The sequence below is a fragment of the Homalodisca vitripennis genome, chromosome 7 (genome assembly GCF_021130785.1).
Source record: "Homalodisca vitripennis isolate AUS2020 chromosome 7, UT_GWSS_2.1, whole genome shotgun sequence".
NCBI lineage: Eukaryota > Metazoa > Arthropoda > Insecta > Hemiptera > Cicadellidae > Homalodisca > Homalodisca vitripennis.
The window spans coordinates 136,962,546-136,982,161 of record NC_060213.1 but is presented as its reverse complement, the minus strand read 5'-3'; the positions used below and the strand labels follow the sequence as shown (position 1 = coordinate 136,982,161).

Below are 19,616 nucleotides of genomic sequence, written 5' to 3'. Positions count from 1 at the left end.
TTTTAAATGCCTTAGGCATTGCGGCACTTTTTATGAAATGTGGCAGTTTGTTGACAAACTGAGCTCCTGCCTGAGAAGGCAAGCGCTCATGTACTACCGTCCTGTGTCTCCCAGTTCGGTAGTTGTCCCTGCCTCTAGTCTCATATGAGTGTATATCACTACCTCTGATGAGATTGCACTTTGACTTGAAAAACATAGACGTCTCTAGAATGTAGAGGCAGGGTAATGTCAACAGTTTCAGTTTTCTGAATGCTGGTCTGCACGACTCTCTCCATTGTAGTTTTGCAATTGTTCGAACGGCTTTTTTTTTGGAGTGTAAACACTCTAGAGAAATGTGTATTTGCACAGCCTCCCCACAAGACCACTCCGTATGACAGGTGGGGGTATATCAATCCATAGTACGCCGTCATCAGTACCTGAGTTGGGCAGTATTTGGATAGCTGCCTCAAAACATAAATGCCTGAGGACAATTTTGAACAAACGTTGTCTACATGACTATCCCATGTCAACCCTCGATCAAGGTGTATTCCAAGGAATTTAGTCGAGTAGACTTCTTCGATCTCAGTCTCCTCCAACATCACTATAGGACTTTGATCAGAGACGGTCGGCCGCAAACGAAATTGAACAAACACCGATTTTGACGGGTTTGTTTTAAGATTGAGCTCATTGAAATGTTGAATTAAGTTGTTGAGCTCAGTGAATGTTGTCATTTCAAGTTGTGTGTTTGATTTTTCTTTGAAACAGAGAGTCGTGCTGCTCTTTATGCATAGAAGCAACAGCTTTTTTCATTGTATCTTTCTTAGCTTCAATGAGTATTTTTTCAGCTAAAGAATGAGCTCGAGACCCACGGTGTAAAAATATCTTTTTCCTAAGAGAGGATTGCTGGTCTTTTTTATTGTTTCCATAAGCGGTAACAGTTCCTAAAACCCACTCTTCGCTAATCTTTAGGCCCTTCGTTTTCTCTGCACCTAGAGTACTCACACTACGGCAAACGTTGCAACCTAGTTCTCTGTTCACAATTAACCATGGATTTTTAGCTTTAAATTCAACAATTTGTTCTTCAGACCAACAAACTGGCTGTTCACCCCTATTAACAAAATCATTATTTTCATTACTAACCTTAGCTTCGTCTGCATCAGATCCCAAACCCACCAACCTGGATACTATTTTGACCGACGAGGAAGTCGAAGGGGAATGGTAATCGCAATTATCCTCATTGATCCCGATTGCGTCTTCTTTTTTATCTTGATCAACAATTGAAGTTGTAGTCAATGCTTCCGAACTGCAGTTTTCATTATTCGCATAACCTTTTTGTTTCTTAGGGTTAGGTTTAAAGAAATCAACAATTTTTCTGGTAGTCATAGTCAATTAGGAAACTATTTAGCTGCACCAGCACTAATAAGCATAAACACGAACACAATCAACGACCTGCACCTCAAAAACGAACTTAAGCGTGATGGGATGCGATGCAACTTGTAACTTAAACGCGAAACACACCAAGGTCAAGTCAACTAGTCAACACACTTGTGATCACTGGGGCGGTGGCGCGGTGAAGGAATGGAGGGGGAAAGGAAGGGGGTGGGGTGGGTATTGCTTTGTTATTGAGAGGCGCAGCCGCGCATGCGCGAACTAGGATGACTCGCCCGTCACCTTCCTCCTGCCTGATTCCGTGCAAGACTCATCACAGCACAGCTCACAACTGCTTGTACGGGCGCTTACTATCTGCTTACGAGTCACTCGCAAACAAAGCATAGCATAATATTGATCCTACCTACAATTTTTTTTAACTAAAACTTGTACTCGTAGTTTTAAAAGCGTTCCCTTGCGTTCCGGCACTCTTGGGAGGTAAGGGAACGCCGTTCCCTTGCGTTCCCACTGAAATTAACCACTGGATAACCTGTGTGTGCTATGTGTTGGCAGCACTGGGCCAGCCTCTTATCAAGGGTCTGACGGAGGTGGCGAGCAAGAGACCCCCTGACCCTGTGAAGTACTTGGCCAACTACCTCTACACCTATGAGGATGACCCTAGCAATCAAATCAACGGCCAGCCTAAGGTATGTTGTTTATGATCAAGCGCAAAAATACCATATTTTAAATTGTGCACATACTAACAGACCCTTTTATATAACCATACTTCTTAACCATGTATTGGTTATTATTAATGTCTTCGGTAGGAACCGTCATATAAAACAACATCTATGAAGTTTGAGTGAGAAGTATTTTTTAAACTTATTTTTGAATGAAACGTATTTTCAGACACACAAAAAGGTGAATTTTATTTGGTATTTAATTTTTTTTAATAGTCATTTGTTAAGTTCGCAATTCGACTAATTTGTAATTTGTCAGATAAAAATGTTCCCAATCTTGACGTACAAAAACATGCATGAAACATGTGAAACCAACGATTAAACCAGAATTATGAGCTGTCAAGATGTGCATGTTTAGTTTACGTCCATCATCTTTTCTTTAGAAGGATTGACTGGACTCCTGGAATCTAGAGTCATATTCGTCTTAAGAGATTCAAAAAAGTCGGCGACGAAGAAGCTCAAAACGAACTCTTTACATCGTTTCAACATCAGAGATCCAGAGACTAAAAACTACAGTTTAATCTAGGTGAAAAGGTATTTTCATTGTCTCTTCAGAGCATCTGAGTAAAAATTAGGAGCCCATAAGATAAATGTAAAAATGTACCGTTTATTTTGACCTTTTGATCCCTGAGCTCTTCCTTTGCCCAAGAGAAAGCTATGTACCAAACTTCTAGGACCTTCATATCATAGTTATTGTATGGACAGACAAACAAGGGCAAGAATTTAAGGACCTACTTGGTCCTCGAAATGTTTTATTGTCAACAGAAAAATGTCTGGGTGTAAGAATCCTTCTTCATTTATAAATTTCCAGGTATTGGAGCAGACATTTACGGTTGGAGAGGATCATCAGCTGACGGCTCCTCCACCACTGCCGGTGGAGGCCATGGTCAGGGAGGACGGGGCGGAACATGAAGAAGATGGAGAAGAGGGTCAAGTCAGGCGGACTCCAGAGCCCCTACCGACTGCATTCAAACCAACGCAACGGGTTTGTTACTATAATATTACTTGAAATGTCGTAATGTATAAAAATATAGGCTATTCTTCTTTATTTTAAAATAATCAAGAAACTTCTAAGCATAATAATTATCTCTGAAAAACCATACAAAAATATTGGTATAGATCAACCGTTCGCAAAGAAACCTGCGCAGAAGGAAATATCTGAGCAGCCACGCGCAGGAGGGCCCCTCTCCAGTGGTGAGGAGTGGGACAAGCATCTCCACGTTTCTGTTTTATCAGCTTTGTGGATCGCGTCTCGCTCGCGCCATTTTGTTGAAACTGCAGCTAGTACCCCTTCTATATGTATATTGTATTGTTGTGTGTAGGCCTTTACAAGCGTAAAATATTAATTTAACAGACTAAAGTAGCCATAGACGTATCCAGGGAGCTTGCGTTTTGGTGTGATGTTAGCCGCTAAGTGGCAGTGGCCAGGTCAGGGGATAGAGCAAGCCGGTGAGTGCCGAATAGTGGTGGGTATAATGGGAGAGGGCGACATCACAGCGGCGGAGGGGTATTTACCCCACCCTGCGTGAACTACACTCGCCCAGTGTCCTTTTGTAAGTAGTTTACCAATGGGAATCGTTGTTGTTACAAGGATTGTCAGTTTTACCAAGTCGAGATGGCGATAATATCCAAAATATCCTTTGATGAGAAAATGATTCAGATGAAAGTAGAGGGTGGAGGAGGCGTAGAGATGTTATCAGGTTAGATTTCTGACAATTAGCCAACCATGAATCCAAAGTAATCTTATAGATGTAGTTTACATGTTGTTCAGCCCAGAAGATTTCAACCTTAAGACAGCTGAAATGTAGTTTATAAAACCATTTTCAATTCCATTATCATTCCATAGTGACCTTGACATCTTTCAAAGTTCTAGGTTACGTTTTGGAAGCCACGTGATAATTGATCAGGATAGAATAATTTCAATCCACTTCAAAACCAAATTCCTGAGTATTTAGATTACTGGACCACGCCTACCGTCCATCCGCTACCAGGTTGCCTCATAATAATTAGTTTACAAATAACCGTGTTAAATGGTGTTTAACGACTAAGAATAAAACCACAAAAGAGACCCTAATACTAAAGTAATGTCATTAAGAGATGTTTATCGAACAAATTGTAATGTCCAATAGACTCTTTTCCGATATAGTCCACGAAACTTACTTTCCTGATAACAAAAGGTTTTCAGTTCGCACCACGACGAAATGTTTACAAAATTAATTAATACCTCGAAATGTTTTGGGCCTTGCTGTACAATCAATTCAAAGATGATAAACTGAAACTGCGAGTCATACACATCCGCTTGTACAAGTTAGTTGAAGAGGAAGAACCAATCAACAAACAATATGGCGAAAACACGATCTGTATGGCTTCTTAATTACAGGCTGCCTGCTTTTTGATAATTTGATGATAACTTTTTCTTGCAGTTATTTTATTTCTTGGTTGTTACATAGGCGTTCTTGTTATTCTTGGATTGTATGCGAAGTGCTTTGGTTTATGGCATGTTTTGTTTTGTACATTTCAACAAAATGTTTTAGGCCTAGTGTTCAAATTTATGCTCATTGTCAAGAGTGAGTACAATATACGAGTATAAAAGTGATGAAGTATTAAATGTGTCTAAAGAGGTTACATAAGATTTTTTTAAATTTAATAAGATTTGTCTACTTAGATAAAATGTTAAATTATAATATTGAAATTATTACTAACAAACTTCCTCAAAGATAGTTTTTTGCTGTATACTTCGTCATATTAGTCGGAACTTTCTATATTACCTTATTCTTGAATACTAAAAATGGTAATGTAAGAATACAACTGATTCAATGAATCTTTTTTACTTTGTCTTATTTACACATACTGTCTTGCAGGACGAGTTCGGTCAGATGATCCTCCACTTCGCGATGGCGCGCACTCACGGGCGAAACGCGGTGTTCCAGCTACTGCAAGAGGTCGACTGCAACATCGCGCTCAGAGACGAGCTGTACCGCACTCCACGTGACGTCGCCGTGCAAGTTAACATCTCCGAGAACGTCGAGGCTATCGACAAGTACGTCGTCAGCCTAGCGGCCATAGGTCAGTCGCTGATATTTTCGATCCTATAGTCAATTATAATATTCTGTAGCATTTAATAATAATAAAACGATCTTTTCGAAATACCAAATATTTATGTCCGATAAGATCGAATATGCCGGGGAAGGCAACTATTTTGTTCAATAGCGGCGAAAATAGTCCGATAGGATCGACAATATTCCGCAATTATCGACAATATCGAAAAATAAACATTCTTCGATCCTGTAAAAGTTATATTATAATATTCTTCAGTATTTCATAATAATAAAACGATCTTTTTAAATCAAATATATTTTAAGGGTGTGACCGATAGGATCGAATCCGCTGGAGACGAAAGCTGTCAAAGTTCGATAGCGCCGAAAATACATTTGTCTAACAGCACCGAAAACGTTCCACCAGGGTGTATAATATATACTTTTTTCATCCTGTAAGAATTAATTATCATATTCTGTAGAATTCAATTTGTAAAATAAAAAGTTATTTTAAATCATTTACTATTTGGTTATTAAATAAATAAGATATTTAAACTGAAAATTCAGAACTAAGATATTTTTTTGTACTGTAAGAACTTGACTTTGTACTGATATGTATACACGAGTAATTAAATGTATTTTTCGAATATCGCTATTCAAAATAGCCAAATGTTAAGTATCAAAATTAAATATTACACTGAGATGAAATTAATTTGGTAGTGAACTTTATCCATCCATCTTATGCCATATCTAGATATTTACGATCAAACCTTTCGATTTACGAATTAATAAAATAGAAACATACCTGCTAAAACATTCCGAAATTAGTAAATGAAAATACGCTTAAAAGTAAAAATACATAATAGACCCAATAAAACCCGTTAACTCCCAATAGAGTTTTTTCGCATTAAAGGGACGTTATGTAGATATAAATGTTCTTCTGGAAGTTTATATCGTGCATCCTGCGACGCGCGTTGGCATGGAATTGTTTCTTGCGTAATATTACGGCAGAGAGCACAATAAAACAGCAACAATATAACGATGCGTAATATTACGTCAGTAACACACTTTTACGCAATCTATAGCCTAGAGTATTATTCCAAGGTTTTCACATATCCTCAGGTGAACTGGACAAGTTGCGAGAGCTTCTGGTGGAAGGCTACGACCACATCCTGGACGCCAGGGACGACAACTCTACTGTAACCGAGGTCGCAAACGAGCGCAACCAAACCGCAACACTCACCTTCCTCGACTCCATCAACAGTTTTGAGGTTAGAAGAGCATCTCCACAGCGGCATTTTATCATAGAGGCTAATAAGGCACAGAGAAGCTTACATTATTTCATTATAATACCAGCATATACTGTATATCATAATGTTAGATTTGTTTTACAACTAATGATTCTTTGTTTAAAGTTTGTTATTGTTGATGGAAGATTGAAAAGGGTGAAAGGATTTCGGACATTTTCCATAGTTAAGTTTCAAAAATTTAGAGCACTACGTTTCGAGGATTGAAATCTACCGTCTTCCTCAGGTGAAAAAGCCCTAAGACAAAAAAATGTGGCAATGTCAATGGGTTCCTCGGCAGTGTTTCACCTTCGTTAGTTCGGGGATGACGTGTTTGTGCTCTTATCTCCTGGGCAGTGACATCACTTTGGTTAATGAAATCTCCAGTCTGGAATTCATGCAGTATGTCTAGTGTCACTTAATTACTTTATATGGCAGTCCCTTGCTTTATATTTTTTGGTCCTTTAAGCCTTTTTTACCTGAACAAGAGGGTATATGTCAATTCTCTAATCGTTGTGTTACACTTTTTTATAACATATAACGATGGCAAATATCCGAAATCCTTATTAATGATCCTACTAACGATCAATAAAGCCATGTTTTTTCTATTAATAAAATTGTTCGTATGTTTCGAAGATTGCCCGATAAAAATCTGTTAATAAAGCCAATAGCAAAAAGGTTAAAAAATAAAATAGATGTTCAGCAGTTGTAGTTCATTCTGATATTATGTTTTTTCGGTAATCTGCAGATTTCATAATAATGTGTGAGTACGCATAACGTAGCTATGGTAGGAAAGGTTGATTCAATTGAATTATGAGTTTAGCTCCAGTTAACCTTCCTTTTATGGCAGCGTTTGGTACTTGACGCTGTCTCAGACTTGACTCCTGGAACAGGAGTCATGTTCGTCTTGAATGAATTTTGTACCTGATGAGACAAGGAAACTCTTTCTTTGGATCTCTTTACACGACATGGCTCCAGATTCCAGGAGTCAAGTCTGAGACAGCGTCAGATACCAGACAAAAAGATTCCAGATAAAAGGAAGGTGAACTGGAGCTAAACTCAAAATTGAATGTGTGGGTGGATTTTTTGAAAGGTCAGGCAAGGGTGTATGTAGGCTGCGATAAGGGGGTTAATTTGATATTTAGTAGTTCTCGTTGTTTTGTTTTAAATTAAATTATTTAGGTCGTCAATGGCTGGCTGTCCTCTCTATCTCTGGATACTCATGCTCGACTGGAATTGCCCCATGCTTGGTCGAGTCGTAAAAGCAAACACGTTAAAATCCAATGTTATGAACTTTTCCCTGCGGCCTTCAAACTCCGAATGTGGGCCCTGCCGTTATGTAGGCAGACTCAATTCTGGAAGAATACTGCACTACTAAATTCCTTGTAATACACCTAGATCGAGGGTTGACATGGAAGGACCACATTGACTACGTTTGCGCCAAATTATCCTCAGGCATTTATGTCTTGAGGTCTTTATCCAAGTATTGCCCAACTTAGGTTCTGATGATGGCTTATTATGGTTTGATTTACCTCCACCTTATCTACGGAGTGGTTTTATGGGAGGCCTTTGCAAACAACCACTTGATGAGAGTGTTCAAATTGCAGAAGCAAGCGATTCGAATAATAGCTCATTTGAATTTCAGAGAGTCTTTCAAAACATTTCGGCTGTTTACTTTGCCAAGTTTCTACATTTTCGAAACAACTCTGTTCTGTATGTCTAAATGTGTCATGACAACTGGCCAAGACAATCATTCGTATGAGACCAGAGACAGAGGAAACTACCGAACTGGTAGGCATAGAACGGTGGTTTACGAACATCTGCTCTCACAGGTAGGTGTTCACTTCATCAACAAGCTGCCCAATCGGATAAAGAATGCCGCAACCCCAAATGTGCAAAAAACACCGTTTGAAACGCTTTTTAGCGTTTCAAGCATTTTATAATGTTACTGAGTTCTTGACATTTGACTGGGACAGCACCAATCGATTGACATCGGCGCTGTAGGTGGATAATTGTCAAGGTATGTAAGGAATTGGCTGAGATATTACGACTGATCCTAGTCACCCTTGCAGGACAAGAGGGAGAGGTTGCATCGTGCCATCCGATTGGCCAGTGACAGCCAAGTGCAGGAGATGCTGAGGTCCAACCCCGGTCTGGCTCTGGCCAAGAATCAGTACTCCAGGTGCAGCCTACACATCGCTGTCCTCAACCAGCACGACTCCATCGTCCAGCACATAGCCCAGAAGTACCCGCAGACTCTCGTCGTCGGTGATAACGTGAGTAGTAAGGACGATTTTAGATTTTAGGAACACCAGTATTACTAATTAATAGTGTGCAATTCATTATGCCTTGAAAAGAAAATGGGATATAACATTACACGAGGGCTATCCGGAAAGTAGATTACGTTTCGCTCTGTAGCCGCTAGGGCGGGACTATCGCGGCCATTTTGATGTCAGGGCGTTTCTCCCTTCAGTGGCTATCCAGCCGTGCTATTGAGAGGTTATTGTCGCTCCTCGTTGTTTTACAATATTAGCAGTTCAATAGCAATGTGTGACATAATTTAAAATCCCGCGAATCGTGAAGTACGGTCTGTAGTAAGGGTTTTGTGAAATAAGCGCAATAAACCAATTAAGATTTATCGCCAACCCTGCGAAGTTTAAAGGAACGATGTGATTACTTAAGGTGGAGTGCGTCAGTGGTGCATTAGGTTTAGAAATGGTATGATGACGATCGAAGTGGACGGCCAAACAGTTGACCTATGAAATTGTCTCTAAAGTCGATGGAAAAATTAAAGAAGACTGCCGATTCACAATAACTGAATTCTCACTTAGTTTTCATCAAATTTCAAGGACTTTATTACACAAAATCGTAGTCGTAGTTTTACCCAACCATCCCCATAGATTTGCCTGAGGACCCAACAGAGTCATAGCCTCAAAAGATAATTTACGATTATTTTGACTAATCCGATATACGCGCATACTCTCTACGCACGATTGTAGATACCATTATTGTAAGGAAATCGGATTTACAATCTATATGTAATATTGGAATAGAAATTTTATGGATTGATTAGTACATTAAGAAAATATAAAACTGATAGTTTTTTTTATTAGTTGTTTATACGAGTATAAACAACCGGCAGTTGATTCGATTCTAAATTATCGATAGTTGGTACAAATATAAACTATCGATAGTTGATACGAATATAAAAGATCGATAGTTGATACGATGTGATAAAACATTATGTACTTTTGAAGAACCAATCTTAATTTTGAAGACATATTTTATTTGAAATTTCTAGAAATCCATACTGGCTTGTTCAATAGGACTTGGTTGCTACTATTTTTATGAAATTGAATAGTGGCCTCGTAATCCTAACTTAACCTCCGATAAAGCTAATTTTCATTTCAATCACATTTTATCGGTAATAGAAAATGAAAAACATTTCTTATTGACTTACAACCACTTACAATCGTACAGTCAAAACTTTTGATCCAACATTTTATTCAATAGTTTAAGGGTTCTTAATTAAACTTATATACATGTAAACTTATTATTGTATCTTTACCAAGGATCCGCATCACAGTCTATTCTGAGAGTCGAATATTAAATATAATGCCTAACAGAAGTTTATTTATGTTACTACTACAATTTAATCTAGATTTGATAAAAACTGAATTGCCGTGTCCATTCACCCTACTATTTATTATTAAAGACTGAGATCAAAATTCCATTCTAATGAATAAATAGCTAATATTGCGTCCTCCACGACGTATAAAACTGAACAAGCAACAAGATAACTCATTAACAATTAATTGATTTTTAATAAAAAGTCATGCAATTAAAAATACCTGGTGTCCACGAAGGGGTTTAAACGTTTGATTTTATATTACTTACCCATGTATGCACCGAACATTTTCAAACTCTGCACAATCTGTCGCAGATAAGATTAGTCCCGTTGCCTATCCCATACAGGACTATTGACAAATGTTGAAACCACATTGGCAAGTTGTAGACAAGAGAATATTACACTTTCTGATATTCTCAAGGAAAATGAAAGAGTTTCGTCTTGAGGTTAATCAAAAAAATAAAGAGTTTTGCCAATTCTCTTGAAATCTACTCTACATGGGTTCAGGAGAATGGAGAGAGTATCAAATCTATTGAAAACAATGTGACCCAGTTAGTCAAAGATTTTTGAGATCATAAGTCAGGAAACAGTGTAATTTAAAAAGAAATAACGAAATTTTGACTAAAAGAGTAAATCAATTGGAAACAAGCAATGAGGGACAATGTGGTAGAAATCAACGGCGTCCCATTGAAGAAAGGAGAAAATGTTATGGACATTATTAAGCAGCTGTCTGCAAAAATTGGCTTTGATTTTCAAGAGGAAATGATAGATAATTGCTACAGATATAGATCTGCTGTGGTGGACTCCGCTAGACCGGGCGGTATTGTTGTGCGTTTCCTGCGCAAACTTGATAAGGAGCAGTTTATTTCAAAACGTAAACAGAAAAGGAACGTGAATTCCAGAGACCTTGGGTTCATGGAGGGGGACGCGGTACCGATATATATCAATGACAGCCTTACTCAGGATAAGCGGAAACTCCTCAATGAAGCCCGTAAAGTCAGGCGGGACAAGTTGTACACCTTCCTGTGGGTTAAAAATGGACGTATCTTTATGCGTAAAAATGAAGGTGATCGATATTTGTTGTAATTGAATCAATGGAGGACTTACAAAAGCTGGCTTGACCTAGCAGCAAAAAGCCTTGGAAAATGTGTTATTAATGTAGTTATTTATGATATGTGTGAAAACGGATGTGTTTTTAAGTTTGATTTATTTGGTTATCCGTTTAAATATTGTCTCATTGTGTTGGTGTACGGTGTTGTTTGTTTGTAGCTCAAATAGATTGTCTTATGTCAGATTCTAATAGAAATATCTCTCTTGTAGCAAAGTTGAAAGAAAAAATTTGATAGCTCGAGAAAATGTGTAAAAATAGCTCATGTTAATGTTGAAAATTTGTTAGTACACAAAGAGTCCTTTTATCGATTTGTTTCACAATAATTTGTTTGATATAGTTGCAATAACTGAAACATTTTTTGAAACCTGTTGTTTTGTCCCAACCATACAATATTGATGGTTACAATTTTATAAGACACGATAGAGAAAATAAAGAGGGAGGAGGTATTGGTGTTTATATAAAGAAGTCACTTGGTTACAAAGTTTTTAGCAACGTCACAGGCAATTTATTGTCGTAAGCCAGAATATTTAATTGTAGAAATATCTCAAGGGTGTGGAAGTTGTTGTTATGTATAGTTTATAGGCCTCCGAAAATTGGTTTCATTTCTGAATTTTTTAATGTCCTAGCGCAATTATTACCAATTTATAATAATGTAGTTATCGTGGGAGATTTTAATACAGATTTGAGTGCCGAGAGGTATTTTTATGATAGGACTGAGTTGTTAAATTTAATAAGCAATTTGAATTTATCTGTTTTGGCCGTTGGAGCCTACTTTTCACCTACCAAGATCAGACACTTGGCTTGATTTAATTATATGTAATGATGTTTGTAGAGTTAAAACTTTTGGTCAAGAACCAGTGTCTGGTATCTCATATCATGATTTGATCTATTTAGAAATTAATTTAAAGATGAAACTTGTGTCAAATAAGGAGTCTGTGATGGTGAGAGATTTTAAGAATATATCGATAGATAGTCTTAAAAGAGAATGTTTGCGTTGAACTGGAATGATTTGTACTTAAGAGCGATTCTATTGATGATAAAGTAGAAATATTAAGTAGTAATATAAAAGAGCTTTATAACAAACATGTGCCAGAGAGGAAAATATCACAACGAAAGACTTGTTGTCCCTTGGATTACTAATGAATTAAAAGATTTAATGTCACAAAGAGATGTATTGTACAAACGTTTTTTAAGGACTAAAAATGTTACAATTTTGGGAGAATTATAGAGTTCTCCGAAATAGGATAAAAAGGCTTTTAAGAGATGGAAGGAATCAGTATTTTCAAAACGTTATTTCCAAACCAATAAGAATTGTAAAGAATCTGTGGAAGGTAGTTCGAGATAATGGAGGTGGAAAGGAGCGTAAAAGTTTATCAGACCCAGTCGTAAATATAGATAGTTTTAAATGATTATTTTTGTGGTATTAGCAATAATATAAATAATAACCTTGTTGAGTTTTATAATAACCAGAGACATGTGTTTCAAGCTAGGAATATAAGTTTTAGTTTTAGGGAAGTCACTGTAGATTGTATTTTGAAAGTATTACAAGACATCTCGTCTAACGCAATCGGGGATGATGGAATTTCAACTTAAGTTCATTAGAATAATTTATGATGAAATTAAGTATGTTTTATGTTATGTTTTAAATTTTTCTTTGCTAAATGGAGTATATCCGAAACAGTGGAAGAAGTCTTTGATATTACCATTGCCTAAAGTAGACAATCCGCTGGAGTATATAGGCATTACAGATCAATTAATATTTTATGTGTATTGGGCAAGATCGCTGATAAGTTAGTTTACAAACAATTGTGTGATTTTGTAAATGAAAATAATAATTCTTTATAAGTATCAATCAGTTACAGAAAATCATATAGTACTCAGACCGCTTTAATTAAAATTACTGACGACATAAGATCAGCTATAGACAAGAGAAAACTGACAATTTTAATGCTTTTAGATTTCAGTCGTGCTTTTGACTGTGTCAGTCATAAGTTGTTGCTTTCTATTCTTAAATCATACAATTTGAGTGAAGTAGTCATTAGATTGGTTTGATTCGTACTTGAGTGACAGGTATCAAAGAATTAGGACTGTAAATGGTACCTTTTCAGATTGGAAATTAAATTCAGTTGGTGTAACCCCAAGGTTCCACTTTGTCTGCTCTATTGTTCTCATTGTATATAAACAGAATAAATGAACCAATTGTTTTTTGTAGATCGTTGCTTTATGCAGATGATATGCAGTTGTATATTAATTGTGACAATTGATAAAATTGATGATGCTGTTAATATGAATGAATGTTGATCTGGAAGTGTTATTTAAATGGTGCAGTGATCATGGTCTTAATCTGAATATTTCAAAATGTAAGCCAATCATCTTTGGTACTCAAAAGACTGTTGTCACAATTAAATTTAGAAAATATTACACGAGTTAAAATACATGGAGAAGATCTAGGAATACCAGAAATCTGTAATTAATTTAGGAATAAGGATAAATAATTCTTTATCATGGACAGATCAAGTAAATTATGTCCATAAAAGAGTTTACAGTAGTTTGTACCAATTTAAGAAATTGTGCTTTAACCCACCTGTTTATGTTTAAAAAAAGTTGTTAGTTATGTCCTTAATTTTTTCCTGTTTTTTGATTATTCTTTGGCCGCTTATTGTGATGTAAATAATACGTTAATTACTAAGTTACAGAGAGCACAAAATGCGTGCGTACGGTATATTTATGGTTTGAGATTAGATGATCACGTCACACCATTTTATAGAGATTTAGGGTGGTTAAAGATAAAAGAAAGGATTTGAATATAATGTTTTAACAGTTATGTACAGTATTCTTAAGGAACAATAAACCTGATTATTTGTTTGAAAATTATACCAGAATGGATCAAGTACATGCAAGGCAAACGAGATTTGGAAATGTCACGTTACAGTTTCCAATTCATAGGACTACTACGTACTCCAATTCTTTCCATGTTCAGTCTATAAGAAACATGAATACACTGGATGACGATGTAAAAATGCTACAAGTAAAAGATTGTTTAAAGAAAAAATTGAGAGGAATCCTTTTACAGAGATATACCTAATTATTATAAACAATTTAATTAATTTGAGACAAAAGTGTGTTTTTTTGTGATTATACTGTTTAATGTTATTATAAATTTTTGTATTTAATAGATTTACATTATTCATATGCAGAAAAATATTTTTATTTCTACATTTTGTAAAATTTATTGTTAATTATTATTATGTTGATTCTTGATACAACTTATATAATGTCAATACTTTGATAATTGTGGTAATTTATTTATTTGTTTGTTGTTCTTTTTCATGTACAGAAACAGATATTTTATTACTATTAATTGTTATTATGTTAAAATTTTGTATACAATTTTTAGTACAGTTAAAATATTATTATAATGATGTATTCGTCACAACTCTGTTTTATTTTGTAATGTATTATTTTGGAGCCTGTCCTGGCGGAAGAGTGGACCTATGGTCTAAGCCAGGGCAGGTAAAATAAACGAATTGTCAATTGTCAATTAGTAAAGTAGATTTTAAAAACATTCAGTGAAAATGAATGCTCCCTAACAATTGTGGAATCAGAATGGTAACATTGAAAACTTGAATATTACCTGATTTTATTACTGCATTGCAGTTTTAAAGAACAGCTGTTTAATAACGCTCATAGTAGAAAACAGTTGTTTGATTGAAGAACATTGCTTGTGCTATAAAACATAACCTAACCTCCTCCGTTACAGTTTTACTGATATTGTAGTTGGAGAAATGGCTTTTAATGTTGAACAAAAAGTGAAGTGTTGTGCGCGGGCTATTGGTTTTGGCAACATTACAGAAGCAATTAGACAATTATTTCAGGTTGCCTACCCAGGAATAGAACCAAAGAGCATAAAAAACAGAAAACGTATTCCGGAGTAGGCTTGGTCACTTGACCACCTCCGTTTTATATGCGTGTGGACCCAAGATATATCTAGAAACTATCATCTACTGGATATAGCGCAATAGTAACAAATTCTTTTGACTACTTCTAATGGGTACTAACCTTAATGAGGCGTCTAGGTTTGCAATGTTTTGGTACAGAGTAAACGTTTTGGATTCACTATGTCTAAAATTAATTAGAAAAGCGACTGTAGGAAGATATGATCTTGCGAATCGAAGGAACAGGAACCCTCGATTTAAAAATAGAACTGGATAAAGCGCTGTGCTTACTTGATAACGTTCCAGCTGCTCCAGTTGCTGCCCCCCCTCCCCCCACCCCACAACCATGATAGGCAAATTAGTCCACTCACTGTAGACAGCGTATTACGTGGTTTGAAGCGCACTCTATCCACTTTATAGTGTTTCATGGTTGCAAACTTGTTTTCCTTTGATAAGCCTCAGTGGTAACAAACACCAATAAGATAATTCTTTTGCTTTCTTAGAAAACCATAATCACAACTATTGTAAAGATTAATACGGGAACGGTTCTCTTAATTCGATCTCAGGATAACCTCTAATACGTTTCAACGGCAACTATAACATCATATTGATTATTAAAATACAAAGTAAAATATTGTAACACACTGATTAAAAAGTATTTATTGGTAATTTTACACACATGAAATGGTTTGTGTGGAAATTTACAACCAAGCTTTTCTACAGCAGATGTGTTTGTACCTACCATAAAATGTTACAATATTTACATTACATCTATGTTGCACAATTTAGAAATACATTATTTCATTAGTTTGGATAGTACACTTGAGCTGATGTTATCAATATAAATATAGCCTAATGCACACTAAAAATTCCCTGTCGATGAAACAACTTGACTGTTCTGTTCTAAATCGATGACCGGAACAATTCCAAATCATCACTTGGAGGCCCGTCTGACGTGGGTCTCTACTAAATCATCAGTCCATCACAGACCCAAGGGGGGGAGGGGGCAGGGGCCTCACTCCTCGGGGAAAACACGACAAATTTTAATTTCATTGTTCCACTAAATATTTTGCTTTTGGATCACAATAATGTTCCTTCGCAAATTGAACGCAGGGGTTGGATTCTTCTTCTCATGAATTAAAGTACGTCTATTTACATGCTGGTTAAAGAAGTAAATTTTTATTACAACTAATAGAATTTGGACATTTGATGTACAGCAGATTAGGGCAAGTTCTATTTGGAAATTGTCAAAGTGTTTAATGAGAGACGGACGTTCCTATCTTCGTAATGTTATTTTGCACATATTGATGACCCATTATATAAAAAAGTACAAATGATACAGCTTTACAGTTTTTACCTCATATTATACAAACATTTCTTCACGCGCAGAACCAAAACATTAATTGTAGTTAATTGTTTTTCGTTACAGGATGTGTTTTTTTAATTTAGTAGTATTTTTTCAAACTTTTAATAAAAAAAATGATTTGTTTTTTTTTTTTTTGGGGGGGGGGTTTCTTTAATGGCAGAGGTTCAGATTGCTTTAAATACTAATAGTTACGCGTGATAAAAATTTCAAATGCCTATATTTAGTACTTGCTGAAATAATGGGTCATAATTAGAAATAAAAAAAACAGAATTTTTGAGGAATCACAATGAAAGTGTTGCTAGGTGCAAAAATATATATTCTATTTATTAACATTTCAGAGTTAATAATAAAACTACTGGACTATTTTCATTCTTTAGGTCTGCATTTTCAACACTTATCTTTCTTTTGGAAGCTTAAGTTCCCTTAGCCCTACATTAAACATCAGGTATTGTAGACTGAACAGTTAGTATCATTGGGTCCTTTATCAGGCCCAGTTCAAACAGGTTTGTATGTAATAATCATCTTACATTTAGGGCTGTGCTCTGACTACCATAGAAATTCCTCCTTTTAAAAACTCCTTTTGGTTTCATTATTGTAATAAATAAATTAAACACAACTAAACAAAACTGTATGTAACAGCAAAAACGTTAGTTTACAGCTGTCTGATTCAGAGTTAGTAGGATTGCCAACATTGGAAAAAAACATCTATATAAATAAAGTGTTATTATATCCAATGAAACGTAGTTTATGTGCCGATCAATCAATAAAAGGTAGAGTTGAGTAACTTTTTGAAAAATTTATTTTAGACTATTTTAATTTTTTTACTGTTATAATATGTTATATATCAAACTCTTCAGAATTGTCCAGAGAAAAATAGAAACAGAAAAATGATTTGTTTCCGAAAATTCATGTCTATCTTCTCTTAAGAAATGAAATAATTCTGAAGTTACAATGAATACGTATTTATTTTGTTGTGTCTCAGCTGATGAGGACGGCTCTCCATTACGCTATGGGGGTGGAGAGGGTGGAGACGCTCAGCAAAATCCTGATACAAGCTGGAGCTACGAGGGTTGTCAAGGATTTGGTCAGTACCACCATCATTCCTCGGCAGTAGTTTGTCTCACAGCTCAGAAACTCACAGATATTGGTTTGTCTCACAGCTCAGAAACTCACAGATATTGGTTTGTCTCATAGCTCAGAAGCTGATGATTGGAACGAATAACCTAATAATCTAATGAACTGCACTAGACTAGCAGTTATGGATTGTGGGAATGGAGTAGCTGTTTGATATCGAGTGATTTTGTATTATCTACTCCTAAACCAGCTGTTTTTTTTTAAGATTTGGTAACGCTTTTTTGTTTAGAAGCATGCTAACTTAAAAAGATTAAACTTTTTAGCTAAAAGTCAGTATTCGAGCTAAAATATTTTTAAGGATTCAAACAGTTACACAGTGTTAAATCTATTAAAGGAAATAAGGTATTTCCAAATATTGAAACTTTTGTTAGTACATTCTCAAAAATGTCTTCCCCTTCCAGGGTTTGGTCAATTTTGGGAAAATAGATGAGCAATCGCAGCTCTGATTCGTTGCTTTAAGTGTCCAATATACGAACGTTATGACGATTCACATTTCCAAACAAGTGAAAGGTAGCCTCAACACTAAAAACAATTCGGTTTATAAAATTTAGATCCAGTCAATTTTCAGTCAGAATAACAACAGCAAAGCCGTCCTTCTTTAATTTGCAATAATTGAGATTTAAACCATTACATTTGAGTCCTTTCTTCAAAACTTTGTGAACTTTATACATTTAAGTCACATCAAAATTGTCTCTCAGACTTTGTTTGGAATACCTACATCACGGTTTTGAATGTTCTAGATGGTTTGATCTCCTATATAACCTACCTTTCCGCGTTTTTGTCCAATGAGCTGTCTGTTTCCTTTAACGTCTTATCCCATCAACAAATGCTGCGTCTGTCAGAGGGATTTCCATGAAACACTCGACGATACACACGCTGCACTGAAATCACAGTATACAACTTTGCTAGCCACAGAATATACTGAACTTTTCTTTCTCTACAAAGTGGCAATTTTATGGCTGTTATCGTAAAAACGTTAGCCACAGATGGAACAGTGGGTAAATCAGATAACTAAAACAAAGCATTTTAAACAATTTTTTTAAAATTTGTATTTGTTTCATAGACCTGCATAGAGGAGCTATAATCAATTAAAAGAGTGGCATGACTTTCTGGACACCCTGTATTGTACACAATACCCCATCAGTATCACAATCATACACTTCTTTTAAATGCTGGAGACAAAACTTGCATGATTCTTACACCAACAAATGCAAGTTCCTTCCTAAATTAACCTATTGATTTACCGTATTCTGTTCTTTTGTTCCAGAAAGGGCGACAACCGAGTTATTACTTCATGAACAAGTCTGAGATTCAAAAACTGCAAGACGAGGAAGATATGTTAAGGGTTTAAACAAACTAGGCATTATTTATCGAGGAATCATCTTTGTTGTTTCTGGATCAAATAGTTTTTGTACACTTTGAAATCAATTAACCATTTGTTGGCAAACAAATTTATATTTTACAGGTATTATTTATCACCATCATGTTCACACCCATCCACCACACCAGTTGTTTAGGTCAGACAGTTGATTATCAATCGTACTAGGAAATTAGATCTTAACACTTTGAGTGCTGGCCCTAAATGACATGTAACTCTGTAGAATGCTGGGCGTTTTTGGTGGTTTTCAAAAATTTATTTAAAAAAAAGTATTTAAGGTATGAGAAAAATACTTACATGCCTTAATTCAGCTTACTTTCGTCTTTCTTTTAACGTGAGATTGTTAGTGGTTTTTTAAAAAACTACATATAAAAATGTTTTTAAAAACATTTATTTTTTGGAAAAAAAAATTATTTTTTGAGACAGTTTTTTTATCTAACTTACTAAACTAAGCATATATACAATTATTTACAATGACCCATTTACAAATATAAACTGTCCTTTGCATAATACAAATCATGTTTTTATGTTTTGTAGTTTTTTGAGAAAAAACTATGCCGTCATATTGATGCGTTGGCATCACTTTCCCAGTCAGCACTGTTTTTCAGCATCTGTAACATAATAATATACTATGTAAAATATGAATATATTTTCAT

The 19,616-nt window shown here is 35.6% G+C and overlaps 1 protein-coding gene across 1 annotated transcript in view; it reads left to right on the top strand.

The window, feature by feature from the left end:
* The window catches only part of LOC124366903, a 77,777-nt gene extending 58,658 nt beyond the window's left edge, over positions 1-19,119 (top strand). Inside the window, exons 16-22 of the mRNA XM_046823502.1 lie at positions 1,921-2,054; positions 2,899-3,072; positions 4,949-5,153; positions 6,245-6,393; positions 8,481-8,684; positions 17,431-17,532; positions 18,850-19,119. Of these exons, the coding sequence (XP_046679458.1) occupies positions 1,921-2,054; positions 2,899-3,072; positions 4,949-5,153; positions 6,245-6,393; positions 8,481-8,684; positions 17,431-17,532; positions 18,850-18,933 (1,052 nt within the window). The 3' untranslated portion in view covers positions 18,934-19,119. The remainder of the gene's footprint in view (positions 1-1,920; positions 2,055-2,898; positions 3,073-4,948; positions 5,154-6,244; positions 6,394-8,480; positions 8,685-17,430; positions 17,533-18,849) is intronic.
* Positions 19,120-19,616: the final 497 nt, after the last annotated feature.